The sequence below is a fragment of the Ailuropoda melanoleuca genome, chromosome 8, assembly GCF_002007445.2.
Source record: "Ailuropoda melanoleuca isolate Jingjing chromosome 8, ASM200744v2, whole genome shotgun sequence".
NCBI classification, from domain to species: domain Eukaryota; kingdom Metazoa; phylum Chordata; class Mammalia; order Carnivora; family Ursidae; genus Ailuropoda; species Ailuropoda melanoleuca.
Window position 1 is genome coordinate 73,937,543 of NC_048225.1, and position 22,514 is coordinate 73,960,056.

General features: G+C 43.1%; 1 protein-coding gene across 2 annotated transcripts; it reads right to left on the minus strand.

The window, feature by feature from the left end:
• Positions 1–1,000: 1,000 nt before the first annotated feature.
• Positions 1,001–21,409, minus strand: SLC19A2 (solute carrier family 19 member 2). Of its 2 annotated transcripts, none has more exons than XM_002918570.4 (6): positions 21,026–21,409; positions 14,323–14,910; positions 7,480–7,702; positions 5,470–5,662; positions 4,963–5,104; positions 1,001–3,023 (listed from the first exon to the last, which is right to left on the minus strand). In XM_002918570.4, the coding sequence occupies exons 1-6, from the start codon at positions 21,227–21,229 to the stop codon at positions 2,895–2,897; spliced, it is 1,479 nt and encodes a 492-aa protein (XP_002918616.2). In that variant the 5' UTR covers positions 21,230–21,409; the 3' UTR covers positions 1,001–2,894. The 2 variants fall into 2 exon arrangements, with proteins under 2 accessions (XP_002918616.2, XP_034522595.1); XM_034666704.1 differs by lacking the exon at positions 21,026–21,409 and adding an exon at positions 17,488–17,666.
• Positions 21,410–22,514: the final 1,105 nt, after the last annotated feature.

Consider the following 22,514-nt stretch of genomic DNA (forward strand, 5'->3'; position numbering starts at 1 on the left):
ATGACAGGGTGCCTTCATGGCTCAGTCCACTGGGGGTCTGCCTTCCGCTCAGGTCATGATCCCGGGACCCTGGGTTCGGCCCGCATCGGGTCCCTGCTAGGCCCTCCCCCTGCTTGTGTTCACTCTGTCAAATAAATAATCTTTATTTTTTAAAAAAGTAATAACATTTAGTTATTTATACTGGCAGGTACTGAATATGTTATATATCCTTTATGTAATTTAATACTCATATGGCACTAGGATGTGTTTTACAACAAAAGACAAAAATAAGACATGGCCCCCCTGTTCATAAGGCTTACAGTCTGAAAGGCATTAAGATACAGGGGATAACTATAGGGACAGAAAACTTTATCTTTAAAAGAATTTTGGCACGAAAAATGAGTCTTTGGTGATCATCAATGAAATGCCTTAATGAAACAGGTTTTGGAATAGGTATTAAAAGGGAAGGTATTCCTTTGCATACCGTGAGAAACAAGTGATTTGGTTTCTGGGACGTAATGAACAAGTCATTCTCAGCTGATGGCAAGAAGATGCTTCCTTAGATATCAGAATATTGGGCTAGAACAAAGTGGCTATGAAGTTTCAAAACAAGATGGTACCTTGAGCCCTTGATTTGACTGAGTTTCCTTTATTTGTAAAATTCAGTTAACACTGAAGGGAATGTGGGTCTTTTTGGCTTCTAAAAGGAAGAATGCTTTAAAAAGAGATAAGAGGTCCCAAAATGAAGACCGAGAAAAATAAAACAGTGCAGTTTGGTGCTAAAAATAACAGGGAAAATGACAGAAACAAAGGGGAAGAGTCAAAGGTAGCGATCACAAAGCAATGGGAAGAAGTCACAGGATGACGAGGTTGTTTAACCTTGGAAGGAAGGTCAGGTGAGGGAAGACTTGATATGAAATTTGTCCCAGAAGAAATTATTAGAAGGTTTAAATATATAACCGAAAGCTCCTACTGAATTAAAAAACAAATTTAAAATAATTGTGATTAAAAAGGAAAAATATAATGTAAAATATTTATTTAATAAAAATAATTTTATAATCCACACAGAATTGAATAAAAAGTACAACAAATTATTTTCACTTCTTTGCAAAATTGCATCCAGTACAACTTGCAAGTTGGGCTCAGCATTCTATAAATATGGTCACACACCAGGATATGAACTTATTATTGTCTTAAATAAGTAAAGGCTCCGGTTGTGTACCACACACTGTGAATTAAATTCCAGGGAAATATTGCTTTGGTAACATGGATAATTTGATTGTACCACAGTGCATTTTATTAAAAAAAAAACATTAAATAAAATCCCTCGAACACCACTTTTCTACCTGTTTCTGAATAAACAATTCCCTACATAGCAAAACAAAAGATGCAATATAAAATTAGAGGCTGTCCTTTTACGACCTCGCTTCCCCTTCCCTTACTTCCCTTCTGCTCTGCCCTTGATGAGAAAGGAAAGTGAATGGAAAATGGCCTCTACTTACCTTCATTCATTTACTTCTAGAGTTCCCACTTATACTAAATGAATACGTCAACTTTGGAATCTTGATACTATTATTCACACTGCTTACCTGTGTTATTCTAAATAAGTTAACCTAGATTTTTTTTCAAGATAAGGCAACAAAGTTAGCTTTAAAATGGTTTTCATGTCTCACATACACTAGCAGTCCCTCGGTCGACTAATTACAGAATTCGATATGCACATAATAACATTTTTCCTTGGAAATGAAATTGCTAGCAATTATTATTTTAAGCAGATATTCCAAGACGATCCACCCTTAGAAACAAAGGCAGATTTAATTTACAAAATGCAGGAATCAAGTCTATCCTAGTTCCTGTCCCACTGAAATCATTAAAAAGAGGCTCAGTTTGTGAAAAGGCCTTATAATAATCTAACAAATCTAACTCCTAATGACATCTGTATCTTTGATAAGAAGGACAAATAATATAAAAGCTATAAATAGGGATGAAGATATTAAAAAAAAAGACTTTTCATTTTATTTTGGAAATAAAAGGGAATGCGAATACAAAATGGGCTAGTTGTATCTTTAGCCCATATGTTAACTCTTCATCATAGTATTAAAAGTCCTTCCTACTGAAGACCAAAAGACAGGCAGTCATACCTTAAGTTTTCTGATCAGGTCTCTTCATTTAGATTATTAGCAGGCCTCAAAACTTGCCTTATTTTCTAACTAAATGAGCTTCTCTGGGAAGCATGTGAATAACGCCAAAGTGTATCTCTAAAGACAATCTACACAAATACAAAATTGTCAAGATGGAAACAGAACATTCATACAATGAATTTTTTTAAAATAAAATTAGAAATGACACACATTCCTAATACGACAAAACACCAAACCAGAGCAAATATTGCCAGTGATGAGAACAACTTTCATCTGTAGAAACACAAATGCACGTGAGTACACAGAAATAAGAATTCAGCTGAACAGAGGCAGGTGCTGTGGGAACCTATTTCTATTCTGACCTGTAATATCCCGTGGCCCCCGGGGAAGCCTGGTCCCACCAGGCCAAGCCTCTGGCTGGTCAGACAGAGAAGTAACTTGACCTACAAAACACCGAACTCACTTGCTATCAAGTATAAACGCCATGGGGTGCTTGAGTGCTCTGATTACTTGGTTTTCAAAATCAAGTTCACTTTTGAATCAAAAGAAAGTAATCCTTAAATTAGCTTTCATAAATAATCCACGAAATAAACTTCACCTCTGGCTCATCTAAACAGTACTGTTACTCTAGGAACACATGGTACAGTCAGTTGGCTGCTTTGAAGCCTTAAAAAGCACATTCATAAATATACGTCTACATATTAAACTGTTAACTACATCGAAGCACAGGTGCTGTGCAGTTTGCGCTCCAAGAAGCAGCTTCGCAGCAACGTGTCATGACGTGGTTCCTTGAGAACTCGCCTCTGCATCTTCTTGCTTTCTGTATTTCTTCATAATACTAACTGTACCATTAGCCAGGAAAACCACAGCGATGAGTGCAAAATAACCAGCATAGATCAGGAACTAACGGGGATGGGAAGGAAGAAATGTCCAGAGTTATCAATTGGAAGAGGAGATGTTTTCTTTTATATATGTGAACATATCCTATGATATCCCCAATATTGTTGCATACATTGTTTCTCAGTAAGCCTTCACAAAACACCGTGTGCTTACACAACCTGCCAGGCACGGACAATAAAACGGGGTAGCACGGCACGGTGGGACCACAGCCTGACCGCCTCCGTGCCGCTCCTGACTCCACGCCTTCCTAGCTGTGTGACCCTGGCTGAACCACCTCATCTCTGAGCCTTGACTTTACTTACAAGATAGAATTCACACTAGTCCCTAGTCTACAGGGCTGCTGGGATGGGATGAGACCATGTACGTAGGTATTTATCAGCACACAACGCTAAGGCTTTTATTTTTGTTGCTGCTGCTGTTATAACGGAATCATAGTCTCTACCCCCCAGCTGGTAGGTTGAGTGTGACCAGCAGGCCCAATTCTGCAGAGAAAGAACTTCTGTTCTTCCCCAGCAGAGGGCAGTAGAAAGTCAACTATATTCCATTACGGGATTACTTTTCACTTTTCACAGGACGTTCTCTAGGCTAGTATTTTAATGTGACTATATAGTTTATCCACATCATCATCATCATCTTCTTAAAAGAACTTATGAAATAACTCTCAGCTGGCTCATGAGTGCAGTACGGGTGCCACTCTAAGTCTTCGAGCCAGGTTCTTTAAAATTTGGGTACATTTTCCTATAGGAAACCTGTTGATCAATTATGGCAGTTAAAGAGTTTCAGCACAGCCTACACAATCTGAGAATTTCTATAGCAAGATGACAAGCACTTAGTTTCTCTCCCACCCTCCATTCCAAATCTAAGCACCTAAACCTTGAGAGGTCTCCTCAAGGTTTGCACTGCTGGTAGTAATTGGGAAACACACAGAAAGTAGTAAGCTCCCACTCCTCTGCTCGCCCCGGCCTTCTTCCTGAGGCAGTAGGATCCAGTGAGGGATGATTAGGCTTTAGAGTTAGAAGCTGGTTTAAATCCCAGCTTTGCTACATTACTGACCATGCGACCTTACACTACAACTTAACATTACATAACATCTCTCGGACTCATTCTCTCGATGTCCAATCCTGACAACCACCCTGCAAAACTCTATACGGAGTACCTGGCACGTAGAAAGCACTCAGTGCACATCACCTACTATTATCATCATCTCTGTTAGATCTGTTTGGCAAAAACAAAGTTAATTACCGCTAACATGTTGGGCCTTTGCGTAGTAAGAAAACTATTATCTAAGTACGGAGGGAGTCATCTGGGCTGGGATGGGGCGGGGTAAAGGCACTTTTTGATTCAATCGCTCCTTTTGCCACAGTACAGAACAAGCCCCACTTACGAACTCACAACGCACAAAGGTGTATACGACTACACACTTCCTGAATGAATCCAAGTGTCCATACTGTCTCTGGGTGTGTGTGCAGCTGTTTCCTCGATGAGTCACTTGTTAAGAATCTCCATGCTATTCATCAACAGCAAGTCACTACCCTGGTATTTGGGTGAGTGGTGTCTTGGCTAAAGAAGTGAGGGGCCGTACAGAACTGTGCAATGAAGCAGGGCATCTCAAACACAGGATACCGTGTTCCACGCACAGGATTAAAAATGGAGGGAAATACTGGAAGAAGCAGCAGAAAAGCTCGGCCTAGAAGGAACCAACATTCCTTCTCGGCTCTACCAGGCTGTTCAGTTACACTCAGAAACGTTCTAGATCCTCATCAAAAAGATGATGGTCCCAACATCCTCCAGGGAGAAAAGAACTAAGGATGGGCATTGACTAAAGGAAGGAGGGAACACCTCTACTTTTTATTTTATATCTGTCTACACTGTTCGGATTTAAGCTCCACTTTGTCACGCTGCTCGAGTGATAACATCTTGAGTGTCAAAAGAGAAATCTTACCTGAGTGGTAATTTCTAAGCCAAGGCCACTGGAATCCACCACGATGACAGTGAGCAGTGTCTGCAGGGCCAGAGCAATGAAGGTGTTCACGCCAAACACCAGGGCGTAGCGCTCCATGCTGAGGTTAGCAGCAATCTGAAAACTTAAAAAATCAATCCGCAAAAGAATGAATAGGTAAGAATCACTTCCGAGCTAGTTATGATTTTTACTTCAATTGTGGAGAAGCAGCCCCTTCTTTCTACTGTCATCTCCCTTCCCAACCAGGTGAAAAGCCATGTCATTGCTAAGCGGTGTAAACTTCATGCAAACATCTGAACAGAGCAGGAATCTACGAACAAGGAAATAAATGAACCTCACCTAAGTGCCTCCTCAGGAGAAAAACATACAATGCAATGCTTCCTCCCGGTTGCCTCTTTTAACTAGAAATTTTCATTTGTTCGTGAAGAAACCAAAAAAGTGTATCCTGCCACAACTTTTCCAAATGCTTCTTTGACTCAAAATACATACGTTGCTATAGTGATGAGTAACATGTAAATGATTCTGAAGACGACGTAGGACGTGTAGCACACCCAGATGTTGCTCACGGTGTCCATGACATACACAGAGGCAGCAATGAGCAGGGAACACAGACACAGCGTCATCTCCCCCCACGTTGACCAGGATATTTTTATGTAACCCACGGCAAACACGGCAACAGCACCTACAAAACGAAACAGAGAAAACCGATCTAGTTATTTTGGTAAACAAATGCTCTTTCAATGAATTACAAATTCAGCTTAGATCATTAAATGTTAAAACCTTGCCACTTACCTTACACTACCTATAGGGGACATTACATTACACTACACTACACTACCTAGAGGGCAGCTCAGATTACGGAGGGCCTTGAGAGTCAGGCAGAGAATTCTGGACTTGGTGGAATAAAGAACATGGAGCCACTGAGAGACGAGAGACTGAATAAGAGCAGCTGGCAATGAATGCAAAAAGAGGACACAGACCCAGGCATGCTGCTGAGGAAAAGCGACCGAGGCTGGCGCCGAGGCAGGAGTCAGAAAGAGCGAGAACTTCTCAAACTCAATACACGAGAAACAAATAAACAAATCATAAAATGGGCAGAAGATATGAACAGACACTTTTCCAATGAAGACATACAAATGGCTAACAGACACATGAAAAAATGTTCAAAATCATTAGCCATCAGGGAAATTCAAATCAAAACCACACTGAGATACCACCTTACGCCAGTTAGAATGGCAAAGATAGACAAGGCAAGAAACAACAATTGTTGGAGAGGATGTGGAGAAAGGGGATCCCTCCTACATTGTTGGTGGGAATGCAAGTTGGTACAGCCACTCTGGAAAACAGTGTGGAGGTCCCTTAAAAAGTTAAAAATTGAACTACCCTATGACCCAGCCATTGCACTACTGGGTGTTTACCCCAAAGATACAGACGTAGTAAAGAGAAGGGCCATATGCACCCCAATGTTCATAGCTGCATTGTCCACAATAGCCAAATCATGGAAGGAGCCGAGATGCCCTTCAACAGATGACTGGATTAAGAAGCTGTGGTCCATATATACAATGGAATATTACTCAGCTATCAGAAAGAACGAATTCTCAACATTTGCTGCAACATGGACGGCACTGGAGGAGATAATGCTAAGTGAAATAAGTCAAGCAGAGAAAGACAATTATCATATGATTTCTCTCATCTATGGAACATAAGAACTAGGAAAAAAAGAAAGAGCCAGTGCTTCCAGCTCGATGTGGCGGGAGCAATCCTCTCCTCTCCTAACTGAGGAGCCAGTCAGAACACAGCAAAAGGGCATCTCTGCTCTTTGGCAACATGATGAGGCTGATAATGATAGTGAAAATGTGCAGAGTGCTTTCTAAGTGCCAGGCACAATTGTAAGTGTTTACAGAAATCATGGGATGTCGTCTAAAAACCTTAGCAGGTAGGTCAACAAATTACAAAGGATGACAGAATACAATGGTCAAGGACACAGGCTCTGAGTTCAAATCCTGTCTTTACTACTTACCAGCTATCTGATCTTGGGCAGGTTATCCACCTGTCTGTGTTTCCTTAACTGTAAAATAGAGATACTAACGGCACCTGTCTCGGGCATTTTGTGAGGACTGAATTAACATACATAAGTCCTTAGAATAGCATTTATTGCATATTAACACTCAACATTAGTTATTGCTATAAACTGTGTATTACCATTCAAAGTTTCATATCAAGTGACAAAAGCACCCAATAAATACAGATAATGGAAACCTGGATAAGAAGACAATTTTGAAAATCATTACATTAGGTTTCCGTAAAGGATATAAAGAATTCAAGTTTGTTAACCATGGTCATCCACGACTTTCAGCACTGCTAAATTTCTTCCGAAATTACAAAATCAGAACCCAAAAGAAATCATTCCTTGGGATCACTTCAAACTTAGGAGGGGAGAAGCAATCGGAATGGGGATGAGCTAACCACTGGAGGACTCGCCCGCCCCATCACACTTACCCAGGAGGGTGGACACGGCCTCCACGCCGCCGTTGTAGATAGCAGCACTGCGAGAGGGCATCACCTTCTCCCACAGGCCCTGTGTGTAGTTCACCACCTGGAAATAGCCACAGGTGGAGAGGGCCCACCACACAGACCAGCAGAGCAGAGGGCGAGAGGAATAGCACATCAAGAAGTCATTCCACAGGACCTTCAGCACAAGGAGACGGTCTGGCTCGGGTTCCTACACAGGAGAAGGGGAAGAAAGCTCAAATACTAGGAAGGCACCCACAGGAAACAACTGTTACAGACTTCATTTTCTATTTGACAGACATTTTTCTTTTTCCTTGTGAAAACCAACGGCTTATTTTCATGCATACACACGGTACAGAGGCATGGCTCATTGTATCGTGCTTCCCTTTACTGCACTTTGCAAATATGTGTGAACTAATGGAAGGTTTACGGCCACCCTATTGAGCAAGTCTATCAGAGCCAGGTTTCCCACAGTATTTGTCACTTTGTGTCTTTGTGTCACAGTTTGGTAATTCTCACAATATTTCAAACTTTTTCATTATATATTTTTTATAGTGATCTGTGATCAGTAGTCTTTGATGTTACTACTATCATTGTTTTGGGGTGCCATGAGCCATACCCATTTAAGACGGCCAACTTAATCAGTAAATGTTGTGTGTGTTCTGACTGCCCCACTGACTGGCCATTCTCCCTCTATTTCCCTTTCTTCAGGCCTCCCTATTCCCTGAGGCACGGCAGCATTGAGATTAGGTCAGTTAATAACCCTATATTGGATGGGGCGCCTGGGTGGCACAGCGGTTAAGCGTCTGCCTTCGGCTCAGGGCGTGATCCTGGCGTTATGGGATCGAGCCCCACATCAGGCTCTTCCGCTATGAGCCTGCTTCTTCCTCTCCCACTCCCCCTGCTTGTGTTCTCTCTCGCTGGCTGTCTCTATCTCTGTCGAATAAATAAATAAAATCTTAAAAAAAAAAAAATAACCCTATATTGGCCTCCAACAGCACCTTCTGCTATGCTTTTATTCTTATTTCCTTTGCCTAGAATGTTCTTCATTATTTTTCTATTCAAATCTTATTGTCTCCCAAAGTCTATCTCAAACAGCATGTCTTGGAAGGCACTCAGAACCTCCAGAACCTTTGAGTAGGTACAGTTGGCTGTTTGCAAGGCCAGGTTTGCAATACCACTCATTTCTCAGCCCTGTTGTGCACAGAGGGAGACTTAGTCTGTATCCAAAACAATGGCTAGGATGGAAATTTCCGAGCGTAACTTTGCTTCTTTTATTAAATGCTTTTGAAGGACACAATCCCAATACTAACTCTTGCTATGAACAACAAATATTTTCATGATGAAAAGGAGACTATCGTTGTCTCCTCAGCTGTTGATATTCCATTATCCGAAACACAGTAAAAACACACGGAGTGAGCCGTAACCGATAGGAACGAATAATGTACATTTGGTTTCAGAAAAAAAAAAAATACGGATCAAGGAAGCACAGGTGCTGTTGAGGTAGGTTTACAATTTAGCAACAGAGAAGTTCTCACCAAACATAAAAAGCTTCTAGAACACTCTCTCTCCGGCTCCAGCCTGCTGTGCACTTACTCTGCTCCCAAAACAATCATTCCTGTTTTGGCCTGGTATCTCACTGAGCCCTCATTCCTAAACCGGAAAGTAGGGTATTAACAACCGATTAAGAGTTGACCTGTCTTTGGCTACTGTTTCAGGGGAGATGACACTTATCTGAAGTTCAAGGGCATGAAGCTGTAACAGGGAAGGGTGCAACCACGTATGGCTACACACACTCTCCCCTCCATCCCAACTCAGACACATCCACAGGCCGGGGTCTGACTGGAGATAACCAGAGGGAAGGGTTTGTGACCACAAGGAGAAAAGGAGGGTCTAAAGGCAGACTATACCCTTCATGTAAGTCTCTACACAATTCTGGCTTTGTGCTCGGGACCAGCCTGGAGGGAAAGGGGGACTACTGTCCCAACACAAACCTCCCACCACTGTCACCTTTACAATTTCATTCCTTTAGATTCTAAAAGCTCTTCTGACATGAAAAGACATAGGAAGATAAGTATCACACACCACGGAGCAAAAAAATCCATGCAGTTACAAACTCCACGAACACTGTAATTTCATGTGCTATAAAACGTACACCTATGAATACATACTTATGTAATATATGAAAAGATGTTTAGGAAGGTCACTAAACTATTAATAGTGGAAATTTACTATTGTGGCGGTAGCAGATCAGATGATTCTGACTTCTTTTTATGCAGTTTTCTTTTACTGTTTATTAAAAAAGGAAGTATGAATGTTTATAAAATCAGATTTTTTTCCTATTAAGATGATATATTTATATTTGCTATAAACTGTATTTATAGTGACACTTGAAATTGAGTAAATAAAGGCCATTTTCTCCCTAAAATGCGAGGATAATCTCAGAGGAATGAGAACCAAGCAATGTTCCATAGTTATGCCTACTCACACCCCCCCTAAACTCAACTCCTACTCATTTATCACAATGGGCATCTAGTTTCAGATTTCACTTCAAGAAAGGGTTCTGACGTGGTGTTAAAAACAAAAAAACAAAACAAACCCTCGAGAAATTATTTCTCTTCACCGAGGAATAGAAGTCTCTAATACAGTGGTTTTTGAAGTCAACTAGATCTGGGTTGGAATTTTGACCGCGCTATTTTCTATGTGCCTTTGGTAAGTTATCTGATGGAAGCTTCCATTCCCTCAACTGTACAAGGGGGACAGTGATACCTACACACAGAGTTCTCATAAGGCTTAAACGAGTTAATGAATCTAAGATTCTTAGCACAGCGTCCAGTACCCAGGTCAAAATAAATGGGAGCTGGGGCAATAATGATGATAAAAAAAAGAATAGCAGAAGCACACCTGCCTACAGGCAGATGGGAAAAAATTCTAAATCTAACCCTTTTAATTATAAAATGGAAATGAATGTTTATTTCATCAGGCTTTTGGAAGAACTAAATGGGTGTTACTCTCTGTGTAGCAAGTGCTTGATAAATGCTGGTTTCTTTTTTACTCCATCATGACTCATTGATACAATAAACAAGTATGAGTGCCCATACGGCATGTCTGGTGATGTTCTAGATTCTGGGAATACAGCATTAAAGTTCCTGCCCTCATTAAACTGACATTTTGGTAAGGGAGACAGACGATAAACACACACACGAGAGCTTACAGTAGGAATGACAGTAGGAAGAAAAGAAACAGGGTCATGGGCTGGCAAGGGACTGTGGTAGAGAAGGGGACGGACAATAAGAGTGTTGAAAGGCTTTCTGAAAAGCTCATGCCTGAGTTGATACCTGAGTGACATAAAGGAACCAGCCATATAAATCGGAATCAAGGGCAGTCCTGACTGAGAACCTCCGGGCTGAAGTACCCAAGTGGGACTACGCCTGCCGTGGTTTGGCCAGTGCCGTGCGGAGCACAGCCGGGAGGTAAGGCCAGGTTGGATGGGGTCTCACAGGCCACAATGCGAGTTTTGGATTTTCTTCTACATACAATAGGAAAATATATGGGGATGAGGGGTAAGGTAAGCAGGGTTTAATGCCTAAAGTATGAAAATTTGAGTCAAGGGAAGGTGACTGCAATTAAACCACTTCTATATAATTCCTAACTCTACAGGGGACTGGACAGGGAAGGAAAAGGTGTTCGTGTCCTGCCTGGCAATCTGAAGAAAAGTACATCTTCAGATCAGTCAGCTCATAAAACTCAGTATTCTAGAGCTCAGGAAAGTTCACTGATCATCTGGTTTAACATTCTACATTTAAGAGTAGCCTGGGTTAAAGAATTAGTGGTGGAATTAGTACCAGATTCTAGTGACACCTCTCATAAAACTCAGAAGACCAGGAGGAACCAACTCAAAGTGAGAGATTATCTGCAGCCTCACAATAACGATTTACAGTGAAGGCACACAACTGTTCTTGATTACTCGTGTCTAATGACAAAGACGGTAACAGAAATGAATATATATTGACTACCTACTACGAATACTCATTTGAGAGCCTTCCATGACCTCTACATTTAACACCTGAAATAACCCTGAGAGGTCGAAAGAAGAATGAGGAAAGAAATTAAGTTTCAAAGAATGAAGCAACTTGCCCAAGATCACCTTGCTGGTAAGTACTAGACCCTGGTTTGACCTTCTTCAAAACCCACTATTGTGTGCTGCTGGAAACTATTAAGTACAACGTGGAAACATTACTGCTGCTACTGTCAGTGTTTCGTAGAGCTCCAACACACACACACACACACACACACACACACACACACACAAAGCCTATTCATAGTAAGGATATCAGTCTACAAACAAAAGTATAGTTGTGTTAACACGTATTGTTTATTATGTGTCAGGCCCTGTGCTAAAGAAGTGGCTTAATTTACACCATTTCTAATAGCTCAGCAATTTAAATCAGGTCCAACTATAGGCCTGTTTCCTATTTAGGAAAGAGAATCACTGGCTATGCTGGAATGCTGACACACTGCCCCACAGCACAGGCTTGTTCTAAGAACTCACCAATACTGTACGGTAACTTGTGGACAGGGCTGTGACTCCTACTTCATCTGCCCTTTGCATAAAGTCAAGATCAAACCACCCACCCATCTACCTACTCTTCTTCACTGTATTTCCCACAATTATGATTTACAGTTCAGCTGTGGGCTTTGTCAACTTAAAATGGCGCTGTGATCCCCAGTCTCCCTATGCTGACTTTCCTGCAAGCTTGTCAAGAGACACAGCACTATTTCAGCCCAGTACAGCTGCCAAGCAGCCCTGACCGCCTATTCCACGCCAGCAGCAGAGCCAAGGATATAGTGGAACTGAACTGAATCTACCTTTTACCCCAGTGTACCAACATGATGGTTCTGACCATGCTGTCGCCCCGTGAAAGCCTTTATGGAGCAAAGCACAGATCAAAGTGGATCTCATATACGCTCTTTAATGATGTTACAGAGTCTATCAGTGCAATTCTGCACAAGCCGCTAATCCCTGTTCCCGATCCTTATCTTGAAAATGACAGGGTTGACGACACCTAAAGTCTCTTGTAACTTTAACATACTCTGATGGTCCCTACGGCCTGTGGTTAGAATCACTTCCAACTCTAAAATATTGCAATTCTTCAGCATGTCAAGTACTGACATTTTGCATATGTACAAACAACAAATGTCAATTTGGTCTAGGACAAAGTTTTTTAAATGGTAGGTTACAACTCATTAACAGGTAATAAAATCAATGCAGTGGGCGGTGATGTGCATTGTAAAAAATGAAATGAATGAAACAAATAATACACTACATATTCATTAAATTTAAAGTAAAATAAAACTGCAAAATTTTTATCAAAAAAATGAACTGAATGGAATGTATCAATAAAGTATTGTGCTGTAAAACCTCGGCTTCAGTTTTATAGAAAATATGTACACACCTACGAGTGGAACTTGTTCCTATGTAAAACACATTTCTTACTCATGTTCAAAATGGCTTAAAACGTACTGGTCTATACAAATCTTTAGAAGTATGGCCAATGTTAATATTTAAGATATATTTATATAGGTATTACGGATATGTACATATTAATTTTACCTACAGCCATTTTAACACATTTGAAACAGAATTTTTAAAGGGTCCTTATTCTTTTTTTCTACTACATAAGATCAGATTATTATAACCCTCTCCCTCCTCCATTAACCCTTTGTGGACTTGCCAACATCACTTACCAAACTACGAAGGAATCAGCATCGCATTCCTACTTAATCCCGGGTATTTTGACGGATGCTGCCCACAGGTGCCCTAGTAATCAAATTGAGTTTCATGACCAGTGTCACCGAGGCTCAAGCTCTTTGGGATGACAACCTAAGTTTCAACTAGTGACCTCAAGTGAAGAGCGGGGGTAGGCATCGGACAGTAATTAGATGCCACACAGAAACAATCTGAGTTACTTCCAGGTCAGGGAGCCAAAGACTTCACTCACATGGGTTCTCTACTCTCATTCAGTCTACAAGGCTTATGGAGCTCGGTTTTATGACTGACAGAGCCCACCCACAAAGTGAGAATGTTAACAGGTTATTTCCAAACATGTCCCACGAGAAAGCTAAGACTAATTCAGTATGGCTGGAATGAACCTTGCCCCTCACAGCTTATAACCTGTTGGGAAGATAAAAAGCTTTTATAAAGAAGGGTGAATGATTGGGGGAAGCAATTAATCTTCCTGGCTAGCCAGAATGTATGGATGGATTATTCTGATGCCATACCTAAGAGACAATTTCACAGTCACAATTTTAATATGTATTCCATCATCACCTTAAATTTTCCTCTTGTGATTATCTTCCTCTGCATTATTCATTACTACCCCCCTCTGGGAAAGGGTCACTTGAAAATACAGATATGACTTCCAGCACAGAAGAGGAACCTTTGGGTTTCCATTCAGAAACTGGAAGTAGATATTCATCATTTATTGGAGTCATTTCATCTATTCATCTAGCAAACTGTTCTGAGTGCTTCACCAAGTACTGGGGATAAAGATGGAGACGACATAGCTCCCACCATGGCTCAAGACATCTCTGACACAAGCAGTACAATGTGTACAGTCTGCTTTGCAGGCCATTCACTCCAGGATAAAATATATTTGTCATCCCTAAAATAAATCAACTTTATCTCTACTCAATGAATGACTGAACCAATGGACCAACTCAGGATAAAAACCTGAATCCACATGAGTACCAGGTCTCGCAAGAGGGGGTTTCCTGTCTGCTTTGTCGCCACTGCTCTAGCAACCACGAGATGTTTAAGGCTAAACTTACCGGCTCCTCCATATTTAGAGGGATTTTTGACTCAATGTCCTCCCACCCAGGAAGGTGGTTAGAAGCTGAGGTGTGGGTTATGATGCCGCCATTTTGTGCCTTGATGCCGTTCATTCTCTGGCAAATGGAAGGGACGTGGTGAAAGAAAAGGCTCTTCTGCGGCATAGGCAGAAACCAGGCCACCGCAAAAGCCACAGAAACACACGTAAGAGAGATGACATTCAGACTGAACAGGGACCAGCCTGCCATGGAGACGAGGATTTGCCCCAGGACAGAGCCCACAGTAAAGCCCACCAAGGTGGCACTCCGACAGTAACTTGTGACTTTCTGGTACATGTTCAGGTCCACCACGCTGTAGATATAAGAGTAATAGGCAATTTCAGTGGCTGTGGCGACGCCATAGAAGAATTCCAAGAACTGAATGGCCAGCAGTCCCTGGGCGTAGAGCAGCATGAACCACGTAACGATAAGGCTGAGTCCCTGAAGCAGGATGACAAGCTTGTAACGGAGGTAGTCTGTGGCAAGGAACACAGGAAACAGCAGCACCAGGTAAGAGTAAGTCCATACTGGATAAATTTCATTGAAGACCTGACAGAAAAAGACAATGAAAAACCTATTAGTGATATCAACGGACCTGGAATATTCGTAACAATTTATTCTTATAAAACAACCTACCAATACCTCTCATAAATCATCCTCATCAACCAAAGAGATCGCAGCCACAATTCTGACAGTTGTTTGGAATACCCTTCCCCATTTTCACCCCATCATTTTTTTTCTTAAAATCCTCCCCCTTCATCAAGGCCTAGCTCAAAGCCGTCCTCATCCTGGCAGACTTGGCCAGAGCTGACAGTGTTCGTGGCACAACCCTCAGAGCTGCCGCGATACTGCTCTGGGCCAGTCTCCCCAGGTCCCTCACAGCACTGCTTCTAACCGCGGTGGCTCGTCTCCCACAGGGCTTTAAAAGATGAGGATGCCTAGCCAACAAGCTCCCAGCAGATGCGTGTCTGAGCCAGAGGTGCGGACCACTGCCTTCGAGGGTGGGCTTCTGAGGGCTGACTCGCCGTCCGACGCTGACCTGCACGGCCTAGCAGCCAGCTTGCTGTGTGGAGGGTACTTGCTCAATAACTGCTTTGGAAACAGGTTAGTGTTTGGGAATCGTCATCGATTCTTCCTTCTAGCCACAGAACAGGGAGCCTTGACCCTACCGTTTGATTAGGTTTCTCTGATTTTAAGTTTTATTGCCTTGGGGGAAGAGGTAAAGAGGATAGTTCTGTCCTAGTCTGGACAGAATACTTATCTGTGGAAGATAGAATTACAGGCAACTCTGATGTCCTTCTTTCTGCTTGTCTATAATATGAAAAGGATAGATGTTTTTGTTTTCTCTTTAATGATTTTTAAAATTGGAATAAAGTAGAAGTAATCTCTAAAATAAGCTTTCTGCCACACAGACCCTACTGGGATTTCACCCCCATCATTCGCTGTGATCATCACCAAGTTTTTTGTTTAGTTCCCTTTAGCCTTCGTCGCCATTACCAGTAAAAGAGGCATAAACCCTACAGCACAGGGTTGCTTGTTGCAAGGATTAAATGAGAGGATATACGCAGATCACTCACTTAATTTAGAGGTCAAGACTTGAGGACTGAAGCTGAAACAGACCCTCTGGGACAATACGAATGAAGTAAATCAACTGACCTGCCATCCCCATTCCTCTAATATCAATCACTATAGGAGACCCTCCCCTCTTTTACACCTACCCGTGTCTAGCAAGGTCCTGGGGATGTACGTAAGTTGGCTTTTTAAATGATCATTTCAAAGTCTAGATCAGTGGCCCAGATTTTTAAGTGCCTTCTGAAAGGCAGTCTTGGTAACAGGCTAAAGGCTTTGCCATGGACCAATCTAATCCCAGACTCTGACAATCTAAGGCCAGGGGCGACTTGCTTTTTAACTCTCAAGTTCACCCAAACGTAAAATGGGCTGTGTTCAGGGTTTAGAAGAACATTAAAGTAAACAGTTACTGTAAAATCTTTTGCTGGTGCAGAGCCCAACTACAAAAGTAAAACACAATCTGAAATATATTCCAAACTTGATTTCTGTTTTTGACCAGCCAGATATCAAAAGTAATTTGTCTAATAGTCTCACCTTCACGAATTTTTTAGCCTAATTTGTTTTGTATAAATCATTTAGCAATCTCCACTCGATCAGGAAATTTCTTGCTCCTGAATATGGGTGTGAAAAGAATAATCATGACCTGCAGAAATGATTCTTATTCCAAAGTGTGTTACTTTCAGCAACTGCAGAACGAAAGGCACTTGGCCAGCACCACCGAGGGGGACAGATAACTTTGAGATAAAAGCTGTGACTTTTCACAGTGGTGTTCCATTAACAACTCCCCACTCCTTTTTTGCCTCTGCTTTTACCCAGAGTCTCCTATAGTTTTCTTAAGTGTGAGACTGTCTCGGCTGACTCCACACGTTTCTTCACCATCACATTTTCCCCAACATGTTTTTCCCAACACAACACCACAAACCATCAGCCGTCATGCCCTTTAAAAATACTCTCCATCCCTTCCTTCAATACCCCGCGTTCTCTTGTTCCCGCCACACCCTTCAGGACTTTTGACTTCTTCACTCCGGCAATACTGTCTGCACACCTACGTGTGTTCTATGCCTTTCAGTAACGGCTGTCCCAAAATGATTAACTGCTAAGGTTTTCATTACATAAATCTCATCCTTCTAATCATCAACTTAACATGCTTATATTTATGAGTCTCATTCTACTCAAACACAAAACCACAATTAAGATAACGAAGATGAGGAAAAGTAACATGGCCAGGCCTGCAATGCCAAGTAGGAATAAAATTAAAGGCGGCTGGGGTGGGGGAAGAGATGGGTTCTCTTTAACTCATTCTAAATTTAAAAAACCTGACTTTTCTCCTATGCGAGAGATCAACCCAAGATCAATGTCCCTATCACAGTGTTATCAGCATTTTACTAGCAAATGTCTACTGATGTGCCACAAACTATGCTAATTGCCTTTACCTACCTTACTTCATTTAATCCAAACAACAACCCTAAGAAGTGAATGTTTTTATTAGCTCTATTTCACAAACTGAGGAAACCTGGCCTTACAGAAAGGTTAAATAAGTTATCCAAAGTAAGTTACCACAGCTAGCATTGGCAGAGGGAGGTCAGAATCTTGACAGTCTGAATCCACCACACTAAAATGCCTCATTCCTCCAATCAGAAACTTTTGTTGATCGTCTACGATGTTCTGGGGCTCTTCTAATGCCTGCAGCAGCTTTTTCAACCTGTATTAAGGTGCTTTTACAGGGCAGTCACAAAGAGAGAAAGACTATGCATTCTCCAGAGCTTAGCCATTGGGTCTCCCCGAAGAAGATCCTTTCTCTTTCAACACCACCATGGACAAACTGTGACAACAAAAAATGTTTCTTCAATAGATACTTTTAATCCTGAAGGGAAACTTCCCACATGCAAAAATGTACAAATTACAGACTCTTATTGTCCATACCCTGGATAATACCTGCTTATCCAGCTAAAATCTGCCATGTGAGCAAAGGGAATTGATTTTATCATAAGGTGTCTTTCACCATTCTTTGGATCAGAGCTTGTTTGTGCTTTCTTCTGAGATACAAAAGTCAAGAGAAAACAGATGTTCATTTTAAGCTGTAATTCAGATTTAGACTTTATGTTAGAATCCAGTTTCTATTAAACAACTACTTAATAAGCCCTTATTTGCACAACACTTTAAGCTGTGTGGATTACAAAAAATAAAATAAAAAAATACAATAAAATAAAGCCTCAATTCTTCAGGAGTTCTGAACCTAATGAGCAATATATATTCATACGTTATTGATAAGGGAGATAGGAAGTATGGGGTTACTTCTTTGAGGTGGACCTTGAGGGCGGAGAAAGTTAGAGGCTAACAGAAAGATATCCACAGATAGTATGGGAAGCTTATTCCAAGCAGAGATCACAACTTTAAGTACAGACTGGTAGGTGAGAGGCTGTGGATATGCTGGATTTATGACCAGAAGACTGATGTGGATGGCATGAGGGCATGTTGAAGGCGGCAAGGAGAGGAAAGATGTAGCAGGAGATAAGGCTGTTAAGGAGGTCAAGAGCCAAATTCTGTAGGACTCAGAATATCAGACAGAATCGGTAGACAGTTTTTTTTTTTTTAATCAAAAAGGTAGTGAATGACTGTCAAATCACATGCTAAAAAAGATGAAAGAATAAAAAACTGTTGGAGATATAGAGCTCTATTTTATTAAAAGTTTGGCTTCATCTATCAGAACATAGTCCATTTTTAACCTGCTTAAAATTTAGAAAGTGTGGGGGGGGCACCTGGGTGGTTCAGTTGGTTAAGCATCTGCCTTCGGCTCAGGTCATGATCTCAGGGTCCTGGGATGAGCCCCACATTGGGCTTGCTGCTCAGCGGGAGTCTGCCCTCTCCCTTTGCCCCTCTCCATCCACGGACCGCTTGTGCTCTCCCTCTCCCAAATAAGTAAATAAAATCTTAAAAAAAAAAAAAACAACAAACAAACAAAAAAAAAAACTTAGAAAGTGGTACCTGAAACAGGGAAACATTTTTCCTGAAATCTAAGGAAAAAAATCCTTTGAGAGTACAAAGATAGAGGAAATTCTGTCCTTCTTTTCCTTCTTCTGCCTTTGGACTTGGTTAACAACAGCTCCATTTAAGATGATCTACGTTGGCCCTTCTAAAGTCCTACAAGTAAATACAAACTTCAACACAAACATCACTGACCATGACCTGACGTTCACTTTGCCTAAAACTCATGTAATATTTTTTATTAACTGTCCACTGGTGAAAGCAAGCATTAGGTCAGGAAGGAGAACAAGTTGTTCTATTTATTTCACTTATTAGACATTTTAAAAACCCAGGGTTCTGGAGAGAGGGTGAACAGAGCCATACTGTACAGGAACACCAAAATCAGCCAAGATCCAACGTCGTCCTAGACAAACGACCTCCTTTCTAGACCACTAGATTTCTTTCCAAACTCTGCCCTCATCCTCCTCCAATTTGCAATAACGGAAATTGTGCTACGTGTTTGTTACATAATCAGCAAATATTTACCGGGTCTAGCACCCTTGTTTTTACTCCAATGCCACTGAACGTATTTCACTCACCCTAGAAAGCTCTCCAATTAAACAGGGCACGTGATGACACATGACATGAAATTCCTCTGCCCAGGGCACATGACAAAACAGATCGGGTTTCAAATATCAACGTTCGGAGCATGTTTCTACCCCCGTACCCCTCTCTCAGGCAAGGTGCACTCACTGTGCAGATCACATGGCAGTTCCCATGAAACTTTCATTGAAAGCAGCTCAAGAAGTATCATTTCTGCTTCAGTGACTGCACCTCAGTCAGCAGCTGTCTCCAGAATCACTCTCTCATATTTACTGCAGTAATTGTCTTCTTATAAAAGCATCCTGTTCCCAATGTTAAAATGTAACCAGTGTTAAAATTCAAATAGGTAACGAGTAACTGTGACAGTCCTTTGTGGGGTGGTCCTTAAGACTGAGAAATAAAAGATCTGAAGTTGGGTAAAGGCCAATGATATTTGCTCAAGTAAGACAACATAAGAAATTCAAATGCAGCCCTCAATTTGGACTCAACACTGACTTTCAGTTCTGTGCTAAGTGTCCTAGGGGCAAAGCAACAGCAGACTGGACTGTGAGTAATTCGATCCTGCTCTGACCTGTTATGCAGGGATAGTGAGTTGCTCCTCAAAGAGGTGATTACTAACCACAGGAAGAAGAGTAAAGTTTAAATGGGAGGGAAGGGATGGGAGGAAAGGTAGGCATAGGAAAAAACAGCTATTATGTGCCCAGTCAGCTTTCAGCCTTTGTAGTGTTCTAGAAAGGAACACCAGGCCTTGGCCTTCACGCCTGTAGTGGAGAACCAAAACTAACATCTGTGAACCAACAACTCACCATGCAAGAAAAACTAATTAAGTGCCAATTACGTGATACCATCTCAGTATCTGCTTTTATCCCAGGAGGTAGGGGATGAAAAGGCACAGAACGTCCTTGAATAAAGCCTCACCTAATTAATAATCAAAACAAATTAAGATGATGGATTTTTGTTTGTTCTGTTCTGTCCTTATTTGAGTACATCCATCCTGTCGAAGGCAAACAAAGTAAGGTATGGGGAAAAAAGAGGGAGCAGCAGGGAGAGGGAAGAGTCTTTCAAAAAGCATCGGTTACTTAGCACTTGGCTCCCAGCTTTCAATCAACAAACATTTACTAAACCTTCCCGGTGCCCCAAGTACAACTTGCTGTTTTCACTTTTTTCTCCACATCCCCCGCTGCGCCCCCTCCCGCCGCGCAGCAGGAACTGCCGGACCAACGTGAGCACGCTGTAGGGCGGCAGCATCGGCACACCGCCTGAAGCACACCCGTGCTGGGGCTCCCGCCGCGAGTTCCGAGCCCCCCTTCACAGAAGACGTGCCCCATAAATCCGAAGGACTCCCGAAAAACTGCAGAGTAGCGCAGCGCCAGCACCGAGCCGGCTTCCGACTGCGAAAAGGCAGAGCTCTTTGCCCAGAAAGCGTCCGGAGGCTCCAGCGCCTTTTCCCCTCGCTCCTCCTCTCCCGAACCGCCTCCCCAGCGCCCGCTCTCTGCCGCGCCGGCCCCCGGTCCGCCGCCGCGCCTACCTCCTTCTCGGTCAGATTCTTGTCGGGCCCCAGCAGGTAGGGGGTCAGGAAGGGCTCGGACGGCCTGAGGCTGGCGAAGAAGCCGTAGGCGCAAAGCAGCGCGGTGGGCAGGAACCAGCACTCGCGGGGCACGCGGGCCGTGCGCAGGAGCACCGTGGCCGCCGCCGCCGCCGCCCGCCGGGACACCGGGCCGGGCACATCCATTCGGGATGCGGAGGGCGGGGACCCGGCCCGGCCCCTCTCTTCGCCCTCTCGTCCTCCGCCAGCCGCAGTGAGGCTCTAGCGCTGCCGCGGCGGGGAAACCTGGACTCGCGAGCTGCGCCCTTCGCGGCGGCGCCAGGTCGCACGGGGCTCACCGCCGCCTCCACGGGCAGCCCTCCAGTCTTCCCCTGCTGCGGACGCCTCACATGTTACTGCCCGAGCCTGCATGCGAGACCCGCCCTCCGGGGCCGCCCCCTCGCCACCGCCCCCAAGCGCGCAGCCAATCGCAGCGGACGCTTAGAATTTGCCTTCTCTCCCATTGGTCGCTGACTCCGAAGATGCGAATCCGCGCGGGCTGAGCGCGAGTCGGCTGACGCCCGCCGAACTGCAGCGGTTGGGCAGGGAGACATGGAGGACTCTGGCGCGGAAGGCGCGTTTGTCGCGGCGGTGCGCGCTGGTCAGGCGGAGCGCGCTCGGCCCCCGCTGGCGGTCGCCTCGGTGTGCCTCCCTGAGGGCCTAGTCCCCGCTGAAAAGAACGCGCTGTTTACACACTCACTCCCCCGCTCTTAGTCACATCCCCCCGGAGTTGATTCAGACTACTCCCGAGACACTTGGCTGCCCAGGCCCGGCCAAGATTTAACCTTGGGGCAGGGGGAATGCCAGACCTTTCCTCCGGCAGCTGTCCTGTTTTAAGTTGCATTCATTTGCCAATAGAAGGACACCAGAAGCCCGGGATCTAAGCACCCGGGGCGTTTACCAAGGGCCTGAACAGAAGAAAGTGGATAAAACACGGACAGAATGCACGAGCGCAATGGAGTCCGAATGAAAGGGCTTTAGCTTTCTGTCGTGACTTTTTGCAAGCAGGATACCAAGAAAGCAAACATAACGGTAGCGACAGCCTGTGTTTAAAAGGAAAGTGGCAAATCCTGAGTCACTAAAGCAATCAAGAAATATTGATCTCTTTATTAAAAACAAAGAGGTCTTGGCATAGTTTTCAAGGGCAAAGCATGACAAGAATATCCAGTGCTTTCTCTCATCTCTCTAAGCCTCTTTCTGCCTGACTCAGCCTGACTCTATCGCAATCATTCCACTGCAGACCGAGCTGCACCATTTAAAGCAATTTTTTTCCCTGTGTAGTATTTGCAAAGTAGCAGATTCTGTCAGAAGCTCACAGAACACGCATTTGAACTCTCTGTTTTGTTTTACTATGTTACCACACATCTAGCTCAATTTTCCTCCTGTGACAGCAAGTAATTTTTTTTTTTTTTGCAAGCAGATACATCAGCCA

Bases quoted from the DNA above. Each gene is read 5' to 3' on its own strand.
- SLC19A2 (XM_002918570.4), bottom strand. From the start codon at position 21,229: ATGGATGTGCCCGGCCCGGTGTCCCGGCGGGCGGCGGCGGCGGCGGCC. The intron at 14,911-21,025 runs GTAGGCGCGGCG...TTTTTCTGTCAG, and splicing joins AGAATCTGACCGAGAAGGAG to GTCTTCAATGAAATTTATCC. The intron at 5,663-7,479 runs GTAAGTGTGATG...TTCGTTTTGTAG, and splicing joins GGCCGTGTCCACCCTCCTGG to GTGCTGTTGCCGTGTTTGCC.